The sequence below is a fragment of the Trachypithecus francoisi genome, unplaced genomic scaffold (genome assembly GCF_009764315.1).
Source record: "Trachypithecus francoisi isolate TF-2019V2 unplaced genomic scaffold, Tfra_2.0 Lachesis_group3, whole genome shotgun sequence".
Lineage (NCBI taxonomy): Eukaryota > Metazoa > Chordata > Mammalia > Primates > Cercopithecidae > Trachypithecus > Trachypithecus francoisi.
In genome coordinates this window covers 99910638-99934240 of record NW_022681468.1, presented here as the reverse complement: position 1 = coordinate 99934240, position 23603 = coordinate 99910638, and the positions used below count along the sequence as shown (strand labels likewise).

Here is a 23603-nt window from a genome sequence, read left to right as displayed (position 1 = left end):
AGCCTGAATGATAAGATCCATAATATATAGATCAGAGAACATTCTCAGGTAGGGGAATAGTACAAAGGCAGAACAGTGTGACATGTCTGAGAAAGAGGATTTTGGGCGCTTTTGTTTATTTGTTTTTGAGACAGAGTATCACTGTGTCACCCATGCTGGAGTGCAGTGGCATGATCTCAATTCACTGCATCCTCCACCTCCCAGGTTTAAGCGATTCTCCTGCCTCAGCCTCCTAAGTATCTGGTACTACAGGTGCGCACCACTATGCCCAGCTAATTTTTGTATTTTTAGTAGAGACAGGGTTTGCCGTGTTGGCCAGGGTGGTCTCAAACTCCTGGCCTCAAGTGATTCACCCTCCTCAGTCTCTCAGAGTGCTGGGATTACAGACATGAGCCTTTGTGCCTGGCCAAGGATTTTTTTTTTTTCTTTCTTTCTTTCTTTTTTTTTTTTTTGATGTGGAGTGTCGCTCTGTTGCCCAGACTGGAGTGCAGTGTCACGATCTCGGCTCACTGCAACCTCCACCTCTTGGGTTCAAGCGATTCTGCTCCCTCAACCTCCTGAGTAGCTGAGATTGTAGGCACGTGCCACCACGCCCAGCTAATTTTTTGTATTTTTAGTAGAGATGGGGTTTCACCAAATTGGCCAGGCTGGTCTTGGACTCCTGACCTCGGGTAATCCACCCACCTCGGCCTCCCAAAGTGCTGGGATTACAGGCGTGAGCCACTGGGCCCGGCCAGATTTTTGTTTTTTAAGCAAACATTTGTAGAGTATTCATTCTGTGCCGGGTGCTATTCCAAGCACTTTAAACCTCACAACCCTATTTTACCTCTATTTTATGGATATGAAAATCGAGAGACAGAGAATTTAGTTAGTTTGGCTTGAGCAATTAATTAGAGGTGGTTTATTTTTTCTTTTTTTCTTTTTTCTTTTTTTTTAAGAGTGTCTTGTTCTATTGTCCAGGTTGGAGTACAGTAGCACCATCATAGCTCACTGTAGTCTCTAATTCCTGGGCTCAAGTGACCCTCCAGCCTCAGCTTCCCAAGTAGCTGGGAGTATAGGCACGTGACACCAAGCCTGGTTAATTTTTTTCTTTTTTTTTCTTTTTTTTTTTGAGATGGAGTCTCTGTCACCCAGGCTGGAGTACAGTGGCATGATATCGACTCCCTGCAGCCTCTGCTTTCCAAGTTTAAGTGATTCTCCTGCCTCACCCTCCCAAGTGTCTGGGATTTCAGGCACCCACCACTATGGCTAATTTTTTTTTTTTTTTTTTTTTGAGATGAAGTCTCACTGTGTTGCCCAGGCTGGAGTGCAGTGGCACGATCTCAGGTCACTGCAAACTCTGCCTCCCGGGTTCAAGCGATCCTCCTGCCTCAGCCTCCCTACTAGCTGGGATTACAGGTGTGCACCACTATGCCTGGCTACTTTTTGTATTTTTAGTAGACGGGCTTTCACTATATTGGCCAGGCTGGTCTCGAACTCCTGACGTCAAGTGATCCGCCTGCCTTGGCCTCCCAAACTGCTGGGATTACGGGCATGAGCCACTGCACCTGGCCCAAACCTGGCTAATTTTAAAAATTTTTTCTAGAGACAGGGTTTCACTATGTTGCCCAGGCTGGTCTTGAACTCCTAGCCTCAGGCAATCTCCTGCCTCAGCCTCCTAAAGTGCTGGAATTACAGGAGCAAGCTGCCACACCCAGCAGAGAAGGTGGTCTTAGATACTAAATTAGAATAAGCTGACAAAGAATTAGATTTTGGAGAAAATAATTAGCTCATTTTTTTTTTTAATTAGCTCACTTTTGACCACACTTATATATTAGGGTCCCATAAGGAGATATTAACCAGGTACTCTGGAATAGTAGGGAGAGGGTGGAACTTGGGATAAGACTGGAAGGGACTAAAGCCAAGAGACTGGATGGGATTATCAAGGGAAAGCATGAATAAAAAGAAACGTAAGACTGAGTTCAAAGGCATTCCACCATTTCAAGGTCAAGCACTTTGGGAGGCTGAGGCAGTCAGATTGCTTGAGCTCAGGAGTTCAAGACCAGCCGGGATGACATGGTAAAACCCCATCTCTACAAAAAGTACAAAAATAGCCGGGTACAGTGGCGCATGCCTGTAGTACCAACTACTCGGGAGGTTGAAGCAGGAGAATCACTTGAGCTTAGGATACGGAGGTTGCAGTGAGCTGAGATTGCACCTTTGCATTCCAGCCTGGGCAATGGGAATGAATCCTTGTCTAAAAAAAAAAAATGTTTGTTTGAGGAGAGGCCAGTGATGATGCCCTGGAAGCTAAGAGAAGAAAATTTTTCAAGAAAGAAGTAGTTAATTGTGTCAGATCTGAGATGTTAATTAAGATGGGACTTTATTGTTTTTGGCAACTTGGAGGTCATTTGTGACCCTTGAAAAAGTAATCTAATGTTATTGCGGGGGTGAGGGTAGAAAGAGGATAGAAACCTGATTGAATTGGATTGTACTGGGTAGAGATTGTGAGATAAAAAAGAAGAAATTATGACTATAGACATTTATTTTATGAAATCTTGTAAAAAGAAGTGGAGTCTGGGCACAGTAAATCATGCCTGTGATCCCAACATTTTGTGAGGCTGAGGCATGAGAATCACTTGAGTCCAGGAGTTTGAGACCAGCTGAGCAATATAGTGAAACTCCATCTCTACCAAAAAATAGAAATATTAGTTGGGCATAACGGCCCATGCCTGTAGTCCCAGCTACTCAGGAGGCTGAGGTGGGAAGATCGTTTGAGCCTGGGAGGTTGAGGCTACAGTGAGCTATGATCATGCCATTGCACACCAGCCTGAGTGACAGAGCAAGACCCTGTCTCGGATGGATGGATGGATGGATGGATGGATGGATGGATGGATGGGTAGGTAGGTAGGTAGATAGACAGACAGAACAGACAGACAGAAGTAGAGAACTGGGCAGTAGAATTTCTAGTAAACACCTGCCTTCAGTGATTGTATGAGTTTAGATTGAGTTGGTCTACTTGTTCATCGTAGCACCTGCCCTTGTCTCTCACTCAAAAACCATAGCTCATACCTTTTTGTTGTTGTTGCCTTGGCTGGAGTGCAGTGGCGCAATCTTGGCTCACTGCAACCTCCACCTTCCGGGCTGAAACAATCCTCCCACCTCAGCCTCCCAAGTAGCTGGGACTACAGGCGTGCTACCCACATGGGGCTGATTTTTTTAAACTTTTAGTAGAGGCTGGTCTTGAACTCCTGGGATCAAGTGAGCTGCCTGCCTCAGCCTCCCAAAGTGCTGGGATTACAGGCATGAGGCACCACACTTTATAGCTCATACCTTTCTGTTGAATCTTTTAGGCTGTTGGATGTTGTTACTGTGCCATCAGGTGAACTTCGTCATGTGGAAGGCACCATTATTCTTCACATTGTGTTTGCCATCAAATTGGACTATGAACTAGGCAGAGAACTCCTGAAACACTTAAAGGTAGCACCAAACTTGTAAGGTGATCTTCGTCTCTTTTGAATGAAAGTGTTTGAACTTAAGCTACTTTTATGCCAGTTAATGACAGGAAACAAATACTGTAAAATGACTCTGGGTGTGGAGGATGTCTTTTTTTTTTTTTTTACTTTAAAAGTGGAAAATACACGTTACCACACTCCCTTTTTTTTAAAGTCCTCACTTTAGCAGTATACCACATCCTTAAGCAAGCCAGAAAGGTCTATTAAAAAAGCCTCAAATGTTCTAATGCAAAAAAGTAGAAAAAAAGCTGAGAACTATTCAGCAGGAAACTCAAAATCTAAGTAGATTATGTGTCACTATCTTATGTGACCTTCACCTATGGCCTCTGCTTTCTCATTTATGAATTAGGATGTTGCATCTAGTAGTAGATCATGGAGTTGTGTGATGCTAAGTCATTCATCATGAAGTATTTGTAAAGTAGTAAAATAAAACTCAGGTGTTTTGAACTATATTAAAGAAAAGTAGTGTACAGATATGTTTGTTCCTCCAACTTTTTAGTTTGAAAATTCTAACTGAGAAAAGTTAAAACACTACATAGCATGAAGAACACCTATGTTCCCTTCACCTAGATTCACCAATTACTAGACGCTTGGCCACATTTACCTCACTTTTTCTCTCATACATACTCTTTTTCTGAACATTTAAAAGTAAGATGCAGAAACCCAAACCCTAACACCTCAATGCCTGAATATTTCAGCTTGCTAAGAACAGGGACATATTATCACAATACCATCATCACGTCTAAGAAAATTAATAATAATTCCATAATATTATTTAATTTATATTCCCTATTCACATTTTCACAGTTGTCTCTAAAATGTCTTTTACAGCTGTGTTTTTTTTCCCTCTGCTCCAGGCTCTCATCAGGCTTCATGCATTGCATTTGGTTGGTCTTTCTAGTTTTAGACTGATTTTTTTGAAGCATCAGCCCACTTGTGTAATGTCCCACATTTTTGGATTTATCCGATTGTTTCCTCATGATTGGGTTCAAGTTAAACATTTTTGACTTGAATACTTCGTAAGTGATGTTATGTACATTTTCTTGCAAGGGCCAGATACTAATATTTTACACTTTGCAGGCCATGCAGGTTCTGTCACAACTACTCAGCTTTACCATTGCAGCAAGAAGGCAGCCACAGACAAAATGTACTGAGTGTGGCTGTTTTCCCATTATTTATGGACACTGAAATTTGAATTTTATTCCATTTTTATATTGTGGGATATTATTCTTCGTTTTTTGTTTTTTATTTGGACAGAGTCTCACTCTCACCCAAGCTGGAGTGCCATGGCCCAATCTTGGCTCACTGCGATCTCCACCTCCCAGGTTCAAGTGATTCTCATGCCTCAACCTCCCAAGTAGCTAGGACTACAAGTGCATGCCACCACGCCTGGCTAATTTTCGTATTTTTAATAGAGGTGGGGTTTCGCCATGTTGGTCAGGCTGGTCTTCAACTCCTGGCCTCAAGTGATCTGCCTGCCTTGTCCTCCCAAAGTACTGAGACTACAGGCGTGAGCCACTGCACTGGCTTTCCTTTGATTCCCCCCCCCACCAACCATTTAAAACCATAAAAACCAGTCTTAGCTCATGGATTGCACAAAAACAGGTAGTGGGTTGGATATGGCCAACAGGCTTTTTGTAGTTAGCCAACCACTGTTCTATGCATTACATCAGGAGGAACATAGTATTAACTACCTTACTATTTGTGATGCTAAATCATTTGCTTTTAAGAAAATGACCATCGATTTTCTTCATTTATAAGTATATATGTATCCCTTTGTAATTAGAAAGGAATCTATAGGGTCATAGTTCGAGATAGTATTGAAAATCCTTTTCCCAACAACATTTCACACAGTGGTTTTCGTTTTCCTGTCTATTGATGATTCTTGACCTAAATCAGTAATTATACCAGGAATTTGAATTTTATATTTTATAATTTTTTTCTTTTTGTCCTCACAATCTGTTCCCAAGGGATTCTGATTTTAATTAGAAAATTTTAATTGCGTCTTTCTTTCTACATTATTAGCTGGCATTCTTCTGTAAAAAGAGCCTCTCCTTTCCCTATTGTTTTGAATATCATTATGCACTCATGAACCTTTTTAAATTCAATGTACTCATTATTCATTACTGTCATTATTTGTTTTGAGCATAAAATTACCCAAATTTAGCCAGTTGGATCCTTCAAGTCAGCTTATGTGTTCTTTTGATGTGACCCCATTAGTCTTTGAGCTGTGGCATGATATGCCCAAGGCTCACCATAGTACTTTCTTTGCCCCATCCTGATGCCAACCGTGTCTCTAAAAAGCCCTGGGTCCCTTTTGTAGGAAAGGATATTTAAAGACCATAATCTGTGAGTAGGCTTTAATTTATCTTCTCTGTATCTGTTCACTCTTTTTAAAATTTAGGTTCGTAGTAACTATATTACTGGCCATTTCACCAGCTTTATGTATTTTGATCCACTCTGTTGTTTTGTTTTTGTTTTCTGTTTGATTGGTGTTTTATTTTATATATTTTTTGTTTTATTGGTATCATCTTTTCTAGGCCTTGAAAATGTATTTTTTAAACTTTTTGAGGCACAATTTACATAGCATAAAATTATTTTATTCTAAGCATGCAATCCAGTGATGTTTTTCATAAGTTTACCTAGTTTGTAACTGTCACTATAATCCAATTTTAGAACATTTTTATCACCCTGTAAGATCTTTTATGCCCATTTAATCTGCATTAGCACTCCCAGCCCCAGGTAACCACCAATCTACTTTCTGTCTCTATAGATTTACCTTTCCTAGATATTTTGTATAAATGAAATTATATGATATGTGGTCTTTTGTGTATGTCTACTTTCATGAAGTGTAATGTTTTCAGGGTTCACCTGTGTTGTAGTGTATATCAGTATTTCTTTACTGTTTTGTTTGTTTTAAGAGACATGGTCTCACTCTGTCACCTAGGGTGGAGTGCAATATCCGTGATCATGGCTCGCTGCACCCTCAAACTCCTGGCCTCAAGTGATCCTCCCACTGTAGACTTCTGACTAGCTAGGACCACAGGCGCAACACCACCATGCCTGGCTAATTTTTAAAAAATTTTCTTAAGAGACAGAGGTCTTGCTGTGAACTCCTGGCCTCAAGTGATCCTCCTGCCTTAGCCTCCCAACTAGCTGGGATTACAGGTGTGAGCTACCATATCAGGCTCATTTCTTTCTATTGTTGAATAGTATTCCATTGTGTGGATATACGTGAGTTTTATTTAGCAGTCTCCCTGCTGGTGGATATTTGAATTTTTTCTACTGTTTGGCTACTACAAATAATGCTGCCACTAACATTCACATGTAAGTCTTTGTGTGGACATATGTTTTATTTCTTTTGTGCATATACCCAGGAGTAGAACTGCTGGCTTGTATAAGAAATTTATGTTTATATTTTTAAGAAACTGCCTGCTTTCCAAAACAGTATCATTTTACATTCCCACTATCACTGTGTGAGGGTTCCTATTTCTCTGTCTCTTGGCCAACATTTGTTGTCTGTCTTTTTTATTATATCCATTCTAATGGGTATGAAACAGTACCTCATTGAGGTTTAACTTTGCATTTTCTTAATGACTGATGATAATTGAGCATCTTTTCATGTGCTCATTAACTGTTCTAAAATCTTCTTTGGTGAAATGTCTATTCAAATCTTTTGCCCATTTTTTGAGTGTGTTGTTTGTCTTCTTAATTAAAATTCTTTGTATATTCTACTGACAAGTTCTTTTTTATTTTTTCAATAACTTTGTTATGAATGGTGACAAGTTCCTTATCAGGTATATAATTAGCAAATATTTTTTCTCAGTCTGTGACTTGTCTTTTTATTTTCTTAATGGTATCTTTTGAAGTACAAAAGTTTTAAATTTTGTTGAGGTCCAGTTTATCAATTTTTTCTTGTACAAATTATGCTTTTGGTATTGTATCTAAGAAATCTTTACCTAATCCAAGGTCTTGAAATTTTTCTGTATGTTTTCTTCTAAAAGTATTATAATTTTTGCTCTTACATTTGGATTTCTGATCCATTCAATAACCTATTTTTATTTTTTATTACTATTAAAATTTTTTTTTTATATCCTTTGAGTCATAGAGACTTTTTTTTTTTTTGGTAGGGGGTGCAGTGGCGCAATCTCAGCTCACTGCAACCTTCGCCTCCCAGATTCAAGTGATTCTCCTGCCTCAACCTCCTGAGTAGCTGGGATTATAGGCATGCGCCACCACTCCCAGCTAATTTTTGTACTTTACAAGACGGGGTCTCACTATGTTGGCCAGACTGGTCTTGAACTCCTGACCTCAAGTGATCCACCTGCCTCAGTTTCCCAAAGTGCTGGGATTACAAGTGTGAGCCACGACACTCGGCCAAGGGACTTATTGTTAAATAGGCTGTTATACTTTTAAGATGTATGTAATGGGACCAGGTGTGGTGGTTCACACCTGTAATCCCAGCACTTTGGAAGACCAAGGTGGGAGGATCACTTGAGGCCAGGAGTTTGAGACTCACCTGGGCAACACAGTGAGACTTCATCTCTCCAAAAAATTTAAAAATTAAAAATTAAAAATTAAAAAATTAGTCAGGCATGGTGTAGTCCCAGCTACTTGGGAGGCTAAGCCAGGAGGATCCCTTGAGTCTGGGAAATCAAGGCTGCAGTGGTTTATGATTGCATCACTGCACTCCAGCCTGGGCAACAGAGTGAGACCCTATCTTGAAAAAAAAAAAAAAAGAAAGAAAATGTAAGTAATGACTTCCTTTTGGTTGCTCTTTTCTAGGCAGGACAGCAAGGAGATTCCAAAAATAACTTAAGTCCTTTCAGCATTGCTCTTCTTCTCTCTGTAACAAGAATACAAAGATTTCAGGACCAGGTATTTTTTTTAATGCCATTTTGTTTCCTTTTGTAGTTGGTAAAAAAAAAAAAAAAGCACAGAAATCTGTTTTTGTTGTATCCTTTCCTAAACAATTTTACCCCCTTTCTGCCAGCAGCAAAGCTGCTATAAGACATGCATGTCCCCTCTGTTCTCAGGGGACTGATGGAAGACTTCTACAGGTTTTTGGTTTATTCCTCCATTTCCTATTGTATGGTAAGCTAGGTGGTGAGGTGGGAATAAGAGTGGAAGGATATCACACAGCCCAAGTTGGAGGAAGGGACAATTTAGTGGGATATTCACCAACAGTTTTATTATGTTGTAGCTTTCCAAGAATAGGTTAGTTGCAAGGATGAAATTTACCCTTTTTTTCTTATATTGTTCCAGGTTGTGGGTAATATTTATACTGACTTTTAGCCTTTTTCCCCCTTTTTGCTTAAGGAAGGCTTGTCTTCAACTCCTTAAAGTTCCCACTGAATGTCATAATTTTTGTAACATCTTCATCTAGTTAAAATAATTGTCATAGGGATATAGTGAATGGCAGCTCATAGGAACAGTTATAGGGTTAAGATTTATAGCATGAGCTATAATATTTGCTTTATTTTCTTATTTCATTCTATTAGGCGCTTGATCTTTTATTTATTTTTTTTTTATTTTTATTAACTATACCCAAGGTGCTTGATCTTTTAAAGACTTCGGTTGTAAAGAGCTTTAAGGATCTTCAACTCCTCCAAGGCTCAAAATTTCTTCAGAATCTAGTTCCTCATAGGTCTTATGTTTCAACCATGATCTTGGAAGTGGTAAAGAATAGGTAAGTTGGTGAACCATATCTCAAACGGTTTATAAGGTGTTTAATGTTAGAAAATGCAATGTGGTATCATACTTGCAGGCTATGAGGGGAAACTGATGACTTACAGCTGTTGACTTCACACATCAAGGTTCAATTTCTTAAAACTGGTAGAGCATACTTTTTCCCTATGGAAATATCCTTGAATCTCAGGATCTGGTTTCTTGGCCACCTTGACAGCAAGCATACAAAACTGAATTAGGTGCTATTGTTTATTTCATGATACTACAATTCTCTGTTTTCCTTTGCTTTCTTTCCACTTTTTTTTGAAACAGTCTCATTCTGTCGCCCAGGCTGGAGTGTAGTGCCACAATCTTGGCTTATTGCACCCTTGACCTCCCAGGCTCAAGCAGTCCTCCCACCTCAGCCTCTCGAGTACCTGGGATTACAGGCATGCTCCACCATGCCCAAGTAATTTTTGTGTGTTTTGTAGAGACAGAGTTTCGCCATGTTGCCCAGGCTGGTCTTGAACTCCTGAGCTCAAGCAATCCACCTGCCTTGGCCTCCCAAAGTGCTAGGATTATAGGCTTGAGCCACCGGTCTGGGCCCTTTCTTTTCTTTTTTAAAGGAAACAGAGTCTCACTATGTTCCCTAGGCTGGAGGGCAATGGCTATTCACAGGCTCTATTATAGCACGGTAAAGTCTCGAACTCCTGGCCTCAACTGATCCTTCCACCTCAGTAGCTGGGACTATAGGCATGTACCCCTGTGCCTGGCTTGGCCTTTCTTCTTTTTTTTTTTCCTGGAGACGTAGGAACTTTTCACTATGTTGCCCAGGCTGGACTTGATTTTGTGGGCTCAACTGATCCTCCTGCCTCAGCCTCTCAAGTAGCTGGGACAATAGGTGCATGCCACTGCATCTGGCTAATGGCCTTTTTTTAAAGTGAGTAAAAAACATTAAGAGTTTTATTTACTTTGTTGAAATTTGGAGCTTATGGTTGGAATTGAATTACTGATTAGCCAGTTTAGACAAATTCATTTAAAACCACATGGAAAACATCAGTAACTATCCTGGTTTTTATTTTAATTTCAGGATATGCATTAGCTGTTCTAACAGTCTTTACTATGTCATGCTTTCATTATGCATTAAATATATTTTAAAGTTTCATAATTTAAGCATAATTTATGGTAGGTCTCTTCTAGGCCCGGAATTCTTGTTTATTAATAGATTGAATTTACATGAGCTTTGCAGTAGGGCAAATTTGAAATTAGAGTTTATTGTTTGAGTGTTTTACCCATTGATAGGCCTTAAAGCTTTTAAAGCTTTTTTTTTTTTTTTTTTTGGAGGCGGAGTCTTGCTCAGTCGCCCAGGCTGGAGTGCAGTGGCGCGATCTTGGCTTACTGCAAGCTCCACCCCCCGGGTTCACGCCATTCTCCTGCCTCAGCCTCCCGATTAGCTGGGACCACAGGTGCCCACCGCTACGCCCAGCTAATTTTTTGCATTTTTAGTAGAGACGGGGTTTCACCGTGTTAGCCAGGATGATCTTGATCTCCTGACCTCGTGATCCACCCACCTCGGCCTCCCAAAGTGCTGGGATTACAGGTGTGAGCCACCACGCTTGGCTGCCTTAAAGCTTTTTAATCTTTGTATCTGATTATTCTTTTTCCTGAGGCTTATAGTTGTGTCTCCAGTATTCTCCCAACCCAATCTCTTCAAATTGGGCTAAAGAAACAGGTACTCACTAACTAGGAAATTCCTGGAAAGCTGCCCGTCTTCTGAAAGTCTCAACCATTATAGGACTTGAAAGCATCTCCATGTATAATTTGCCTGGAGTGGGTACTTGTCAGCAGGTGGGACCAAACCTCAGCTGGGAGAGATTTGGATAGCCTTATTAGATCCTGTAAAATAACTGGCTGGTTAGTTACACATGCTTGCCCCAGTCAGTTAATAAACCTTTAAATAATGCATTCTCCATTTTATGTAATTGAATTTTTGGCTCTTCAGAGTATGAATATTGTTAACTCTGTTAAAATGTTATAATTTATCCATAACTATCTACTTCATTCTGTAGTGCTGCATTATAATTTGTTGCAATTTAACAGGTAGATATAATGGATAAAGGTTATATGCACATTATTTCCACTGTGGGGTATAACATTAAGTGGTATAAAACCACCAGTGATTCTACTCCTTTACAAAAGATTATTTGTAGTTTTAGCTCATGCTGTTGACACCAGATCATTCATCCATTTATACTATAAATATCTACTGAGTGTCTTTTATATGCCACCCTTGTGTTAAGCAGTGTGGATAAAAATATGACTATACTATGACCTCTCTCTTACAGAATCTCTGTCTATGGAGAGGAGCTAATTTGTAAGCCTCTACATAAGCGTTGTCAGTGCTGTAGGGTAATAGAAGAGGCAGCAATGAACTTCTCATCATGAAATCTTGAATGGGAATCTTTAATTGTCATCATATTGAAATATTCCAGTTTCTTTTGTATGGTTTTGAATATTCTCTAGCTTCTGGATTTTCCCAGTACTCTGTCTGTCATTGGAGACCACTTGCCTGCTATTCCCATTATGGTACATTTAGGAATTCAGAATTCTGTCAGATGATGTGTGTAAAGAAAAGGTTTATATGCAGAGTACGTTGGTTATCCAGGTCAAGTTTGGGAAATGTGTAACAGGGCATTGAGTACAAAGGTAAGATATCTTAACTACGTTTTTCTTTTTTAACTAAGCTTTGTTTTCTTGTAGCGTTCATAGTTGGGACCATGTTACTCAGGGCCTCGTTGAACTTGGTTTCATTTTGATGGATTCATATGGGCCAAAGAAGATTCTTGATGGAAAAACTATTGAAACCAGCTCAAGTCTTTCTAGAATGCCAAACCAGCATGCATGTAAGCTCGGAGCTAATATCCTGTTGGAAACTTTTAAGGTGAGACACTATTTTGGCAACCACTCCCTAATTTTGTTTAAATAATCCAAGTAGGGCTTGGCATTTACCTGGGAGTTTGCTGGACAAGGAAATTTGAGTATTAGTTTGACAGAGGATATATGACAGAGATTAGGATAATATTGAAACATTATAGATCCAGTTTGATGGAATACTTAACTTTCTTATTCTTTTATGTAAGTTTTTCATTTATTCCGCATAATCCAATTGCTTCTGACCTAGAAGTTTGAATATAAGATAGCTTTTTCATGACTTTTCCTTTTTCCAGCAGTAAACCATTTCTAGTTTTTGTTTTATTTTGTTTTAATGCTGTTCCTTTACACAGAAGAAATTTTTTTAGGTCACTGTAGAGCATCAAGCTTAAAGAATCATGCTCTAAGAATTTTTACTGAAAATATAACAAAAAAAGAATCATGCTTGGTTGGGCATGGTGACTCAAGCCTATAATCCCAACACTTTGGGAGGCTGAGGTGGGCAGATCACTTGAGCTCAGGAGTTTGAGACCAGCCTGGGCAACGTGGCGAAACAATATCTCTACAAAAGATACAAAAATTAGCCAGGCATGGTGGCGCGCACCTGCTACTTGGGTGACTGAGGTGGATCGCTTGAGCCCAGGAAGTCAAGGCTACAGTGAGCTGTGTTTGCACCACTGCGCTCCAGCCTGGGTAACAAAGTAAGACCCTATCTCAGGAAAAAAAAAAAAAAAAGTCATACTTATTGGTTCATTGTTTCTGAAGAACCCAAAATGGGAAATTTACATTTTTTTTGACATTACTACCAAATTATCACTGACTATCTTAATTTCCAAAACAGTTTTCAAAAATGTATTTTCTTTTGAATAAAAAAATGCTAGATCATATCTGAGGTTAAACAACTTTGCTAGTAATTCCTCTAAGTCTTCTTGATGTTCAGTTGTTTAGTGTAGCTACACACCAAGAGTGTCTGCTGAAAATGTTATTTGGGAGGCTGATCTAAATGTAAATCTAGTGTTCTAATCCAGAACTATGAAGTAAATGTCAGAATAGTTCTTGAGAGTTGTAAGTGTATTTGATGATGTAATATAAATTACCCTGCTTTATAGTGATATTGTTAAAGACATTATCTTGGCCGGGCGCGGTGGCTCAAGCCTGTAATCCCAGCACTTTGGGAGGCCGAGACGGGCGGATCACGAGGTCAGGAGATCGAGACCATCCTGGCTAACATGGTGAAACCCTGTCTCTACTAAAAATACAAAAAAACTAGCCGGGCGACGTGGCGGGCACCTGTAGTCCCAGCCACTCGGGAGGCTGAGGCAGGAGAATGGCATGAACCCGGGAGGCGGAGCTTGCAGTGAGCTGAGATCCGGCCACTGCACTCCAGCCTGGGTGGCAGAGCGAAACTCTGTCTCCAAAAAAAAAAAAAAAAAAAAGACATTATCTTAGAGTATGTTTTTGTATTTAAATTATTATTTTTCAAAACTGAAGAGGCTCCATTTGATTTCACATAGATGTCAGCTTTATCAAGTCATCTTTATAAATTGCTACTAAGTCACTAACAGTCTGAGGTCTGAACGAAATTAGTCTGTTAATTCATAAAATAATGAAGTTCAAGTAAGAATTTTAACTAAAATTTAAGTGAAAATTCAGAATGGGTCTTTTTAACAGCAACTGCTGTGCTTCTAGAAACTGAGACAGGGGTTAGGGAAGATCTTTTAAGTTTCTAGAAATTTTCATGGGCTTTTACATTTTAATTTTTAGAATAAAAGTTATGTGTACTGTCAGGAATATGGATATTGTCAGGTAATGGATACCTAAGTAGAATAGTTTAGCAATAGTTTAATGTGATCTGTACTTTTAGGCTAATAAACATGGTATTTACCCTACTCATGAATCATCGAAGCACAGAACAAGGGGAAAGTTGAATGATTCTGTCTTTCCAGGTGATTCACATTATATTCTGAGTTTTTGAGTTTTACCCATATCCAAACTGTTCTTCATTCTGCCTGACATGCATTGATATACTTAAAAGCTGAAGGTCACCCAGGAATATTTTATTTATTCTGTTCTTTTTAGATCCATGAGATGATCAGACAAGAAATTCTGGAGCAGGTCCTCAACAGGGTTGTTACCAGAGCATCTTCTCCCATCAGTCATTTCTTAGGTATTAAACTTTGAAAGGATGAATAAAGTTTTTAGAAATATTTTCATTTAAATGTCATAATCATTTGGTCCTGGGAAAAAAAATTGAATGAGCATTTGAATGCAGTATCTTTGATAGGATGCCAATAAAGCAAATCCATTTATGTTGTCTGGGATTGTCAATTGTCAAAAAGGCTGTAGTTGTCAGTAAGGAAAGCAACAATTAACCAGTAAGTAAAACTTCCATTTTGCCTCAATATTTTCTCTTATTATTAATACCTCTCAAATGAATGCTGTCCTTCTGCTACCACTCATTGACTTCCTAGTCCTTTTAGCCTTGACATTTGGACTGCACAGCGTTTGTCTCTGGTAACCTCTGAATTTGCTGTTTTTTTTTTTTTTTGCTTTTTTCTTTTTTAGATACAGTTTCACTCTGTTGCCCAGGCTGGAGTGCAGTGGCACAATCTCAGCTCGCTGCAACCTCTGTCTCCTGGGTACAAGCAATTCTTGTGTCTTAGCCTCCTCAGTAGCTGGGATTGTAGGCGCATGCTACCACGCCCAGATAATTTTTGTATTATTAATAGAGGCAGGGTTTCGCCATGCTGGCCAGGCTGGTCTCGAACTCCTGACTTCAGGTGATCCACCCAGCTTAGCTTCCTAAAGTGCTGGGATTACAGGCTTGAGCCACCATGACCAGCCTGAATTTGCTGTTTTTAATACATAACTCCTAATGTCTAAATTGACTGGTCTTAATCACCAATTTTAAAAATGTATCTATGTCATTCATCACTGTTTATAACTCCCCTGAAACTTTTTTAGGTAAGTTCTCTGATTACTGTAAGAGTTTGCTTCTTTTCCTGCCTGTGACCAGTTTTTCTTTTACCTCAAATATAACACAGTTCCCTTCAAACAAATTTTCCTTTCCATTGCTCCTATTTCCATTATTTAAAGCATGGCTCTCCAGGTCCTGGAGGCTGGAATTACCTTTTATTTTCTCAAACACACTGGGTACCAAAGTTCTGTCATTTTTCTGCCTCATACTGTTATTTTTTTCTATCTTTTTATTCCCTCCTTCCCCCAACCTCACATCCACTGTCTAGTTCCCATTCTTACAACCTTGAATTTAGACTACTACCACAGCTTTCTAACTGGTTTCCTGGCTTTTTCTTCTCCCTTCAGCAATTTAACCTGCATATTACCACAGGTTAGTATTCCTAAAATACCACTTTATGACTACAAAATAATCAATATGTTCTTTAATAAATTGTCAGCTCTTTTTGTTTGTTTTTTTGAGATGGAGTCTCACTCTGTCACCCAGGCTGGAGTGCAGTGGTATGATCTCAGCTCACTGCAACCTTCGCCTCCCAGGTTCAAGCAGTTCTCCTGCTTCAGCCTTGCAAGTAGCTGGGACTACAGGCACGCGCCACCACACCGAAATAATTTTTGTATTTTTAGTAGAGATGATGTTTCACCGTGATGTTGGCCAGGATAGTCTCAATCTCTTGACCTCATGATCCACCTGCCTCGACCTTCCAAAGTGCTGGGATTACAGGCATGAGCCACCACACCTGGCCAAATCATCAGCTCTTTATCCTGGCACTGAAAGTCCTTGACAAGTTGATCCCAACCTACCTTTCCAGTGTTAAAGTCAGTTATTTACTTTCCTGGATTCTTCACCCCAGCATCATTGATTTCCCTACCATCTTCTGAATATGTCTTATGCTTACCTTTCTCAGACCTTTACCATACTTTTCCCTTTATATATGTAGGCCTTTCTGGTTCTTTGTGCATTTAAGTGTTCCCCATCTTTTAGAACCTAGTTTAAGTTCCTTCTCATTGCTTTCCTAATACATGATCTCTTCTTCCTTTGAACTCCTATTTAAACTCTCCTTTTACCATTTAGTAGGCAATAAACTATGTTTGGAATTATTAGATATTTGATATTGCTCTGTGATTTACCCCTTTAATTCTTAAAAAAAATTTTTTTTTTACTTCCAACTAAATTATTAAAATTTTTGAAGAAAGACTATGTTTTATACTTTTATGTTCCTAATAGGACCATATTATGCTTGCACATCCTAAAAATTCAGAAATATTTATTGATTTATTTTAGCTTAGAAGTATGAAGATGTGTGCTACTACTTATGTCTAGGAGTGTAATCGGTTTCTTCCTTTCTTTTAGGCAGTTTACTTTTTAGAGAAATTGAAACTATCACAGAAAAAAGCTAAAATTATCCTGGTTACATTGGAGAAAAAGTATATATAGAATCAGTAGAAATTTGTATTGCAGTATACTTGACTTATTTGAGAAAGGAAGCAAAAGACTTACATTTCTTTCTTGTTATTTTTCTTTTATTTCAAACATCTGTAGTTATTTGAGGCAATTGATTATAGATTCTGTTTTTCAGACCTGCTTTCAAATATCGTCATGTATGCACCCTTAGTTCTTCAAAGTTGTTCTTCTAAAGTCACAGAAGCTTTTGACTATTTGTCTTTTCTGCCCCTTCAGACTGTACAAAGGCTACTTAAGGCAGTGCAGGTAAGTCTTCAGATTCCCAAGTAACTTGCCAAAACTGAGGTTTAACTGTCTAGTGGAAGTCTGATGCATTTCTGTATAAATATATATGTCTAAGAAATCTATTCCACTTTAGTCTGAAATATAAAATTTGCATTAAAAGGGCAAGAGCATTGAGCAAGACTGTTTTCCAGGTTTATTTACTATCCATAGCACTATTCTGTCAACTCATTTTCAAGTTAATGAAATAATTAAAACTCTCTTAGAACATTATTGAGTACAATAGATTTACAAAGGCATTCACAACCAGTTTCATTGTAGTGTTACAAAGTATACTATTGTCCTTGTTAACTGTAATAAACATTAAAGCATATATAAAACAGAAGTAAGCTTCCTTATAGAAGCCATATGGTAACAGTATTGGAAATGAGCTAAGGCTAATAAACAAACTTGTTCTGTCTTTACCCACTGATTCTTTTTCAGCCCCTTCTCAAAGTCAGCATGTCAATGAGAGACTCCTTGATACTTGTTCTTCGGAAAGCTATGTTTGCCAAGTATGTAGCACCTTTTTATATCATAGGAAGATGTCGCCCTCTAATGTTGAGGCTAAAGTTATCTCTGCCGTCTCCTAGTACCACCTGTTCACAGTGATCATGTGAATTCCTAGCCCCGCAGAGCAATTTCATCAAATAAGGCATTTTGCTAAGTCCTTTGTATGCTTTTTTCATTTAGTCTTCAGAGCAACCCTATGAAGTAAGAATTATTGCAATTCCCATTTTACAGATAAGAAAACTTAGGCTTAGAGAAGATGAGTAACTTTCCAAACCTAAAACAATAGTTGGTGGTGGAGCAAGGATTCAAAGTCAGTTCTAATATCAGAGCTTGTGATGTCAAGTACTTTACTGTGCTACGTTAGAATAATCTTCAGGATAATGTTCTAGTGCCAAATACTCTGAAACCTGAGCTGGCAGCAGTTCCAAAGGGGACTGCTTTGGAACTTAGTCAAGAAGAATATACTTAAGAATCTCATTTTAGTGAACATCTGAATTATGATCTGGAGGCTAGAAGATCAAATTAATTGTTGAGGGGAATGAGTTTTATTTGTAGCTTAGCCAATCCCTCCTAACATCTCTTCCTTTATTTCTTAGTATATAAGCTAGAGATGATCATACCATCTCCTAAAAATATAAGACAGTAATATGTGAAATGCATTTGGTACTTTGAGGATAAGATACCCAATTAATATAACATTGGCCATATTATAATATATTCATGGGTGTCCAAAGGAACAACTAAGCCATATGCTATTATCTTTGTTCTAGAATTAACAGTTTTTGTTACTCCTCACCCAAAGGCATGGTGAATAGACTGAGATACTATGTTGTAACATCTTTAACATGTATTAGTCATTGAGCCTCAGTGAGAAGATGAGTGTGACATTTTCTGGATGGAGAGTTTACATGGCATCAAGTACTACATTATCCTATGATGAAAGAGAGCATATGAAGGGAAGCACTCCTTCAAACATGGCAAAATCAGCAATTTCTTTTCTTTTCTTTTCTTTTTTTTGGAGTTGCAAGATTTAATAGTGTGAAATAGAGTGAAAACAGAGCTCGCATACAAAGGGAGGGGACCCAAAGGGGGTTGCTGTTGCTGGCTTGAATGCCTGGGTTTATATCCCAATCCTTGTCCCTCCTGCTGTGCTCTCAGGCAATAGATGATTGGCTATTTCTTTACCTCCTGTTTTTGCCTAATTAGCATTTTAGTGAGCTCTCTTTACTATCCGATTGGTCAGGTATGAGCTAAGGTGCAAGCCCCATGTTTAAAGGTGGAAGTGGTCACCTTCCCATCTAGGCTTAGGGATTCTTAGTCGGCCTAGGAAATCCAGCTAGTTCTGTCTCTCAGTCCGTCCTCTCAACAGGAAGACCCAAGTGCTGTTGGGGAGGTTGGCCAATGACCACTATAACTGCTTCCTGCTGAATTGGGGCCTAGTAGGGGTTGTGCAGTTGAGATTTCCTTGGGAAGGGTGCCTTCGATGTCATTAACATCAGAGCATGGGCTAACAGACTGGTCCAGGGGTCCGCGGTAGATCTTAGTCATGGACTGCATCTGGGGCTCCATTTGAAGAACCATTTGTAGTTTTACAGTTTCGATTCTGGAAGAGACAAATTTAACAAGGAGGTTAAAGGTATAGGGATTCAAATGTATGGCCTGCAGTGCAGGGGATTATTTCTTTTTTTTTTTTTTTTTTTATTATACTTTAAGTTCTAGGGTACGTGTGCATAACGTTTATATCATGTATAACTCCCCAATGCAATCCCTCCCTCCTCCCCCCTCCCCCTGATAGGCCCCAGTGTGTGATGTTCCCCTTCCCGAGTCCAAGTGATCTCATTGTTCAGTTCCCACCTATGAGTGAGAACATGCGGTGTTTGGTTTTCTCTTCTTGTGATAGTTTGCTAAGAATGATGGTTTCCAGCTGCATCCATGTCCCTACAAAGGACGCAAAGTCATCCTTTTTGATGGCTGCATAGTATTCCATGGTGTATATGTGCCACATTTTCTTAATCCAGTCTGTCACAGATGGACATTTGGGTTGATTCCAAGTCTTTGCTATGTGAATAGTGCCGCAATAAACATACGTGTGCATGTGTCTTTGTAGTAGAGTAATTTATAATCCTTTGGGTATATACCCAGTAGTGGGATGGCTGGGTCATATGGTACATCTAGTTCTAGATCCTTGAGGAATCGCCATACTGTTTTCCATAATGGTTGAACTAGTTTACAATCCCACCAACAGTGTAAAAGTGTTCCTATTTCTCCACATCCTCTCCAACATCTATTGTTTCCTGACTTCTTAATGATTGCCATTCTAACTGGTGTGAGATGGTATCTCATTGTGGTTTTGATTTGCATTTCTCTGATGGTGAGTGATGATGAGCATTTTTTCATGTGTCTGTTGGCTGTATGGATGTCTTCTTTTGAGAAATGTCTGTTCATATCCTTTCCCCACTTTTTGATGGGGTTGTTTTTTTCTTGTATATTTGTTTGAGTTCTTTGTAGATTCTGGATATTAGCCCTTTGTCAGATGAGTAGGTTGCAAAAATTTTCTCCCATTCTGTAGGTTGCCTGTTCACTCTGATGGTAGTTTCTTTCGCTGTGCAAAAGCTCTTTAGTTTACTTAGATCCCATTTGTCAATTTTGGCTTTTGCTGCTGTTGCTTTTGGTGTTTTAGACATGAAGTCCTTGCCCATGCCTATGTCCTGAATGGTACTACCTAGATTTTCTTCTAGGGTTTTTATGGTATTAGGTCTAACATTTAAGTCTCTAATCCATCTTGAATTAATTTTCGTATAAGGGGTAAGGAAAGGATCCAGTTTCAGCTTTCTACTTATGGCTAGCCAATTTTCCCAGCACCATTTATTAAATAGGGAATCCTTTCCCCATTTCTTGTTTTTGTCAGGTTTGTCAAAGATCAGATGGCTGTAGATGTGTGGTATTATTTCTGAGGACTCTGTTCTGTTCCATTGGTCTATTTCTCTGTTGTGGTACCAGTACCATGCTGTTTTGGTTACTGTAGCCTTGTAGTATAGTTTGAAGTCAGGTAGCGTGACGCCTCCAGCTTTGTCCTTTTGACCTAGGATTGTCTTGGCAATGTGGGCTCTTTTTTGGTTCCATATGAACTTTAAAGCAGTTTTTTCCAATTCTGTGAAGAAAGTCACTGGTAGCTTGATGGGGATGGCATTGAATCTATAAATCACCTTGGGCAGTATGGCCATTTTCACGATATTGATTCTTCCTATCCATGAGCATGGTATGTTCTTCCATTGTTTGTGTCCTCTTTTATTTCACTGAGCAGTGGTTTGTAGTTCTCCTTGAAGAGGTCCTTGACATCCCTTGTAAGCTGGATTCCTAGGTATTTTATTCTCTTTGAAGCAATTGTGAATGGAAGTTGATTCCTGATTTGGCTCTCTGCTTGTCTGTTACTGGTGTATAAGAATGCTTGGGATTTTTGCACATTAATTTTGTATCCTGAGACTTTGCTGAAGTTGCTTATCAGCTTAAGGAGATTTTGGGCTGAGACGATGGGGTTTTCTAAATATACAATCATGTCATCTGCAAACAGGGACAATTTGACTTCTTCTTTTCCTAACTGGATACCCTTGATTTCTTTCTCTTGCCTGATTGCCCTAGCCAGAACTTCCAACACTATGTTGAATAGGAGTGGTGAGAGAGGGCATCCCTGTCTTGTGCCAGTTTTCAAAGGGAATTTTTCCAGTTTTTGCCCATTCAGTATGATATTAGCTGTGGGTTTGTCGTAAATAGCTCTTATTATTTTGAGGTACGTTCCATCAATACCGAATTTATTGAGCGTTTTTAGCATAAAGGGCTGTTGAATTTTGTCAAAAGCCTTTTCTGCATCTATTGAGATAATCATGTGGTTCTTGTCTTTGGTTCTGTTTATATGCTGGATTACGTTTATTGATTTGCGAATGTTGAACCAGCCTTGCATCCCAGGGATGAAGCCCACTTGATCATGGTGGATAAGCTTTTTGATGTGCTGCTGAATCCGGTTTGCCAGTATTTTATTGAGAATTTTTGCATCGATGTTCATCAGGGATATTGGTCTAAAATTCTCTTTTTTTGTTGTGTCTCTGCCAGGCTTTGGTATCAGGATGATGTTGGCCTCATAAAATGAGTTAGGGAGGATTCCCTCTTTTTCTATTGATTGGAATAGTTTCAGAAGGAATGGTACCAGCTCCTCCTTGTACCTCTGGTAGAATTCAGCTGTGAATCCATCTGGTCCTGGACTTTTTTTCGTGGGTAGGCTATTAATTGTTGCCTCAATTTCAGAGCCTGCTATTGGTCTATTCAGGGATTCAACTTCTTCCTGGTTCAGTCTTGGGAGAGTGTAAGTGTCCAGGAAATTATCCATTTCTTCTAGATTTTCTAGTTGATTTGCGTAGAGGCATTTATAGTATTCTCTGATGGTTGTTTGTATTTCTGTGGGGTCGGTGGTGATATCCCCTTTATCATTTTTTATTGTGTCTATTTGATTCCTCTCTCTTTTCTTCTTTATTAGTCTTGCTAGCGGTCTGTCAATTTTGTTGATCTTTTCAAAAAACCAACTCCTGGATTCATTGATTTTTTGGAGGGTTTTTTGTGACTCTATCTCCTTCAGTTCTGCTCTGATCTTAGTTATTTCTTGCCTTCTGCTAGCTTTTGAATGTGTTTGCTCTTGCCTCTCTAGTTCTTTTAATTGTGATGTTAGGGTATCAATTTTAGATCTTTCCTGCTTTCTCTTGTGGGCATTTAGTGCTATAAATTTCCCTCTACACACTGCTTTAAATGTGTCCCAGAGATTCTGGTATGTTGTATCTTTGTTCTCATTGGTTTCAAAGAACATCTTTATTTCTGCTTTCATTTCGTTATGTACCCAGTAGTCATTCAGGAGCAGGTTGTTCAGTTTCCATGTAGTTGAGCAGTTTTGATTGAGTTTCTTAGTCCTGAGTTCTAGTTTGATTGCACTGTGGTCTGAGAGACAGTTTGTTATAATTTCTGTTCTTGTACATTTGCTGAGGAGTGCTTTACTTCCAATTATGTGGTCAATTTTGGAATAAGTGCGATGTGGTGCTGAGAAGAATGTATATTCTGTTGATTTGGGGTGGAGAGTTCTATAGATGTCTATTAGGTCCGCTTGGTGCAGAGATGAGTTCAATTCCTGGATATCCTTGTTAACTTTCTGTCTCGTTGATCTGTCTAATGTTGACAGTGGAGTGTTGAAGTCTCCCATTATTATTGTATGGGAGTCTAAGTCTCTTTGTAGGTCTCTAAGGACTTGCTTTATGAATCTGGGTGCTCCTGTATTGGGTGCATATATGTTTAGGAGAGTTAGCTCTTCCTGTTGAATTGATCCCTTTACCATTATGTAATGGCCTTCTTTGTCTCTTTTGATCTTTGATGGTTTAAAGTCTGTTTTATCAGAGACTAGGATTGCAACCCCTGCTTTTTTTTGTTCTCCATTTGCTTGGTAGATCTTCCTCCATCCCTTTATTTTGAGCCTATGTATGTCTCTGCATGTGAGATGGGTCTCCTGAATACAGCAGACTGATGGGTCTTGACTCTTTATCCAGTTTGCCAGTCTGTGTCTTTTAATTGGACCATTTAGTCCATTTACATTTAAGGTTAATATTGTTATGTGTGAACTTGATCCTGTCATTATGATATTAACTGGTTATTTTGCTCATTAGTTGATGCAGTTTCTTCCTAGCCTCGATGGTCTTTACATTTTGGCATGTTTTTGCAATGGCTGGTACCGGTTGTTCCTTTCCATGTTTAGGGCTTCCTTCAGGGTCTCTTGTGCAAGGCCGGCGGACCCCGCCCCGCCCCCTCGCGGGGACGGGGGGGCGCCGGGGGCCTCCCACTTATTCTACACCTCTCATGTCTCTTCACCGTGCCAGACTAGAGTCAAGCTCAACAGGGTCTTCTTTCCCCGCTGATTCTGCCAAGCCCGTTCCCTTGGCTGTGGTTTCGCTGGATAGTAGGTAGGGACAGTGGGAATCTCGTTCATCCATTCATGCGCGTCACTAATTAGATGACGAGGCATTTGGCTACCTTAAGAGAGTCATAGTTACTCCCGCCGTTTACCCGCGCTTCATTGAATTTCTTCACTTTGACATTCAGAGCACTGGGCAGAAATCACATCGCGTCAACACCCGCCGCGGGCCTTCGCGAAGGGGATTATTTCTTTGGCACACTTCACAGGCCCTGACTATCTGCTTGATAGTTTTGAAAAGGCTTGGTCCAGTAAATAATAATTTGGCCATCTGATGGGTGCTATCAATGCCTAAGTG

The 23603-nt window shown here is 39.4% G+C and overlaps 1 protein-coding gene across 7 annotated transcripts in view; it reads left to right on the top strand.

Moving 5' to 3' along the window:
• The window catches only part of FANCI (FA complementation group I), a 92896-nt gene that overhangs the window by 27964 nt on the left and 41329 nt on the right, over positions 1-23603 (top strand). For all 7 annotated transcript variants that reach the window (XR_004431837.1, XR_004431838.1, XR_004431836.1 and 4 more), the window contains exons 10-16: positions 3333-3459; positions 8280-8372; positions 9047-9183; positions 11922-12102; positions 14172-14259; positions 16646-16776; positions 17236-17306. Coding sequence is in view for 4 of the 7 variants with exons in the window: in XM_033189061.1 (XP_033044952.1) it covers positions 3333-3459; positions 8280-8372; positions 9047-9183; positions 11922-12102; positions 14172-14259; positions 16646-16776; positions 17236-17306 (828 nt within the window). In the remaining 3 variants the exon portion in view is untranslated. The remainder of the gene's footprint in view (positions 1-3332; positions 3460-8279; positions 8373-9046; positions 9184-11921; positions 12103-14171; positions 14260-16645; positions 16777-17235; positions 17307-23603) is intronic.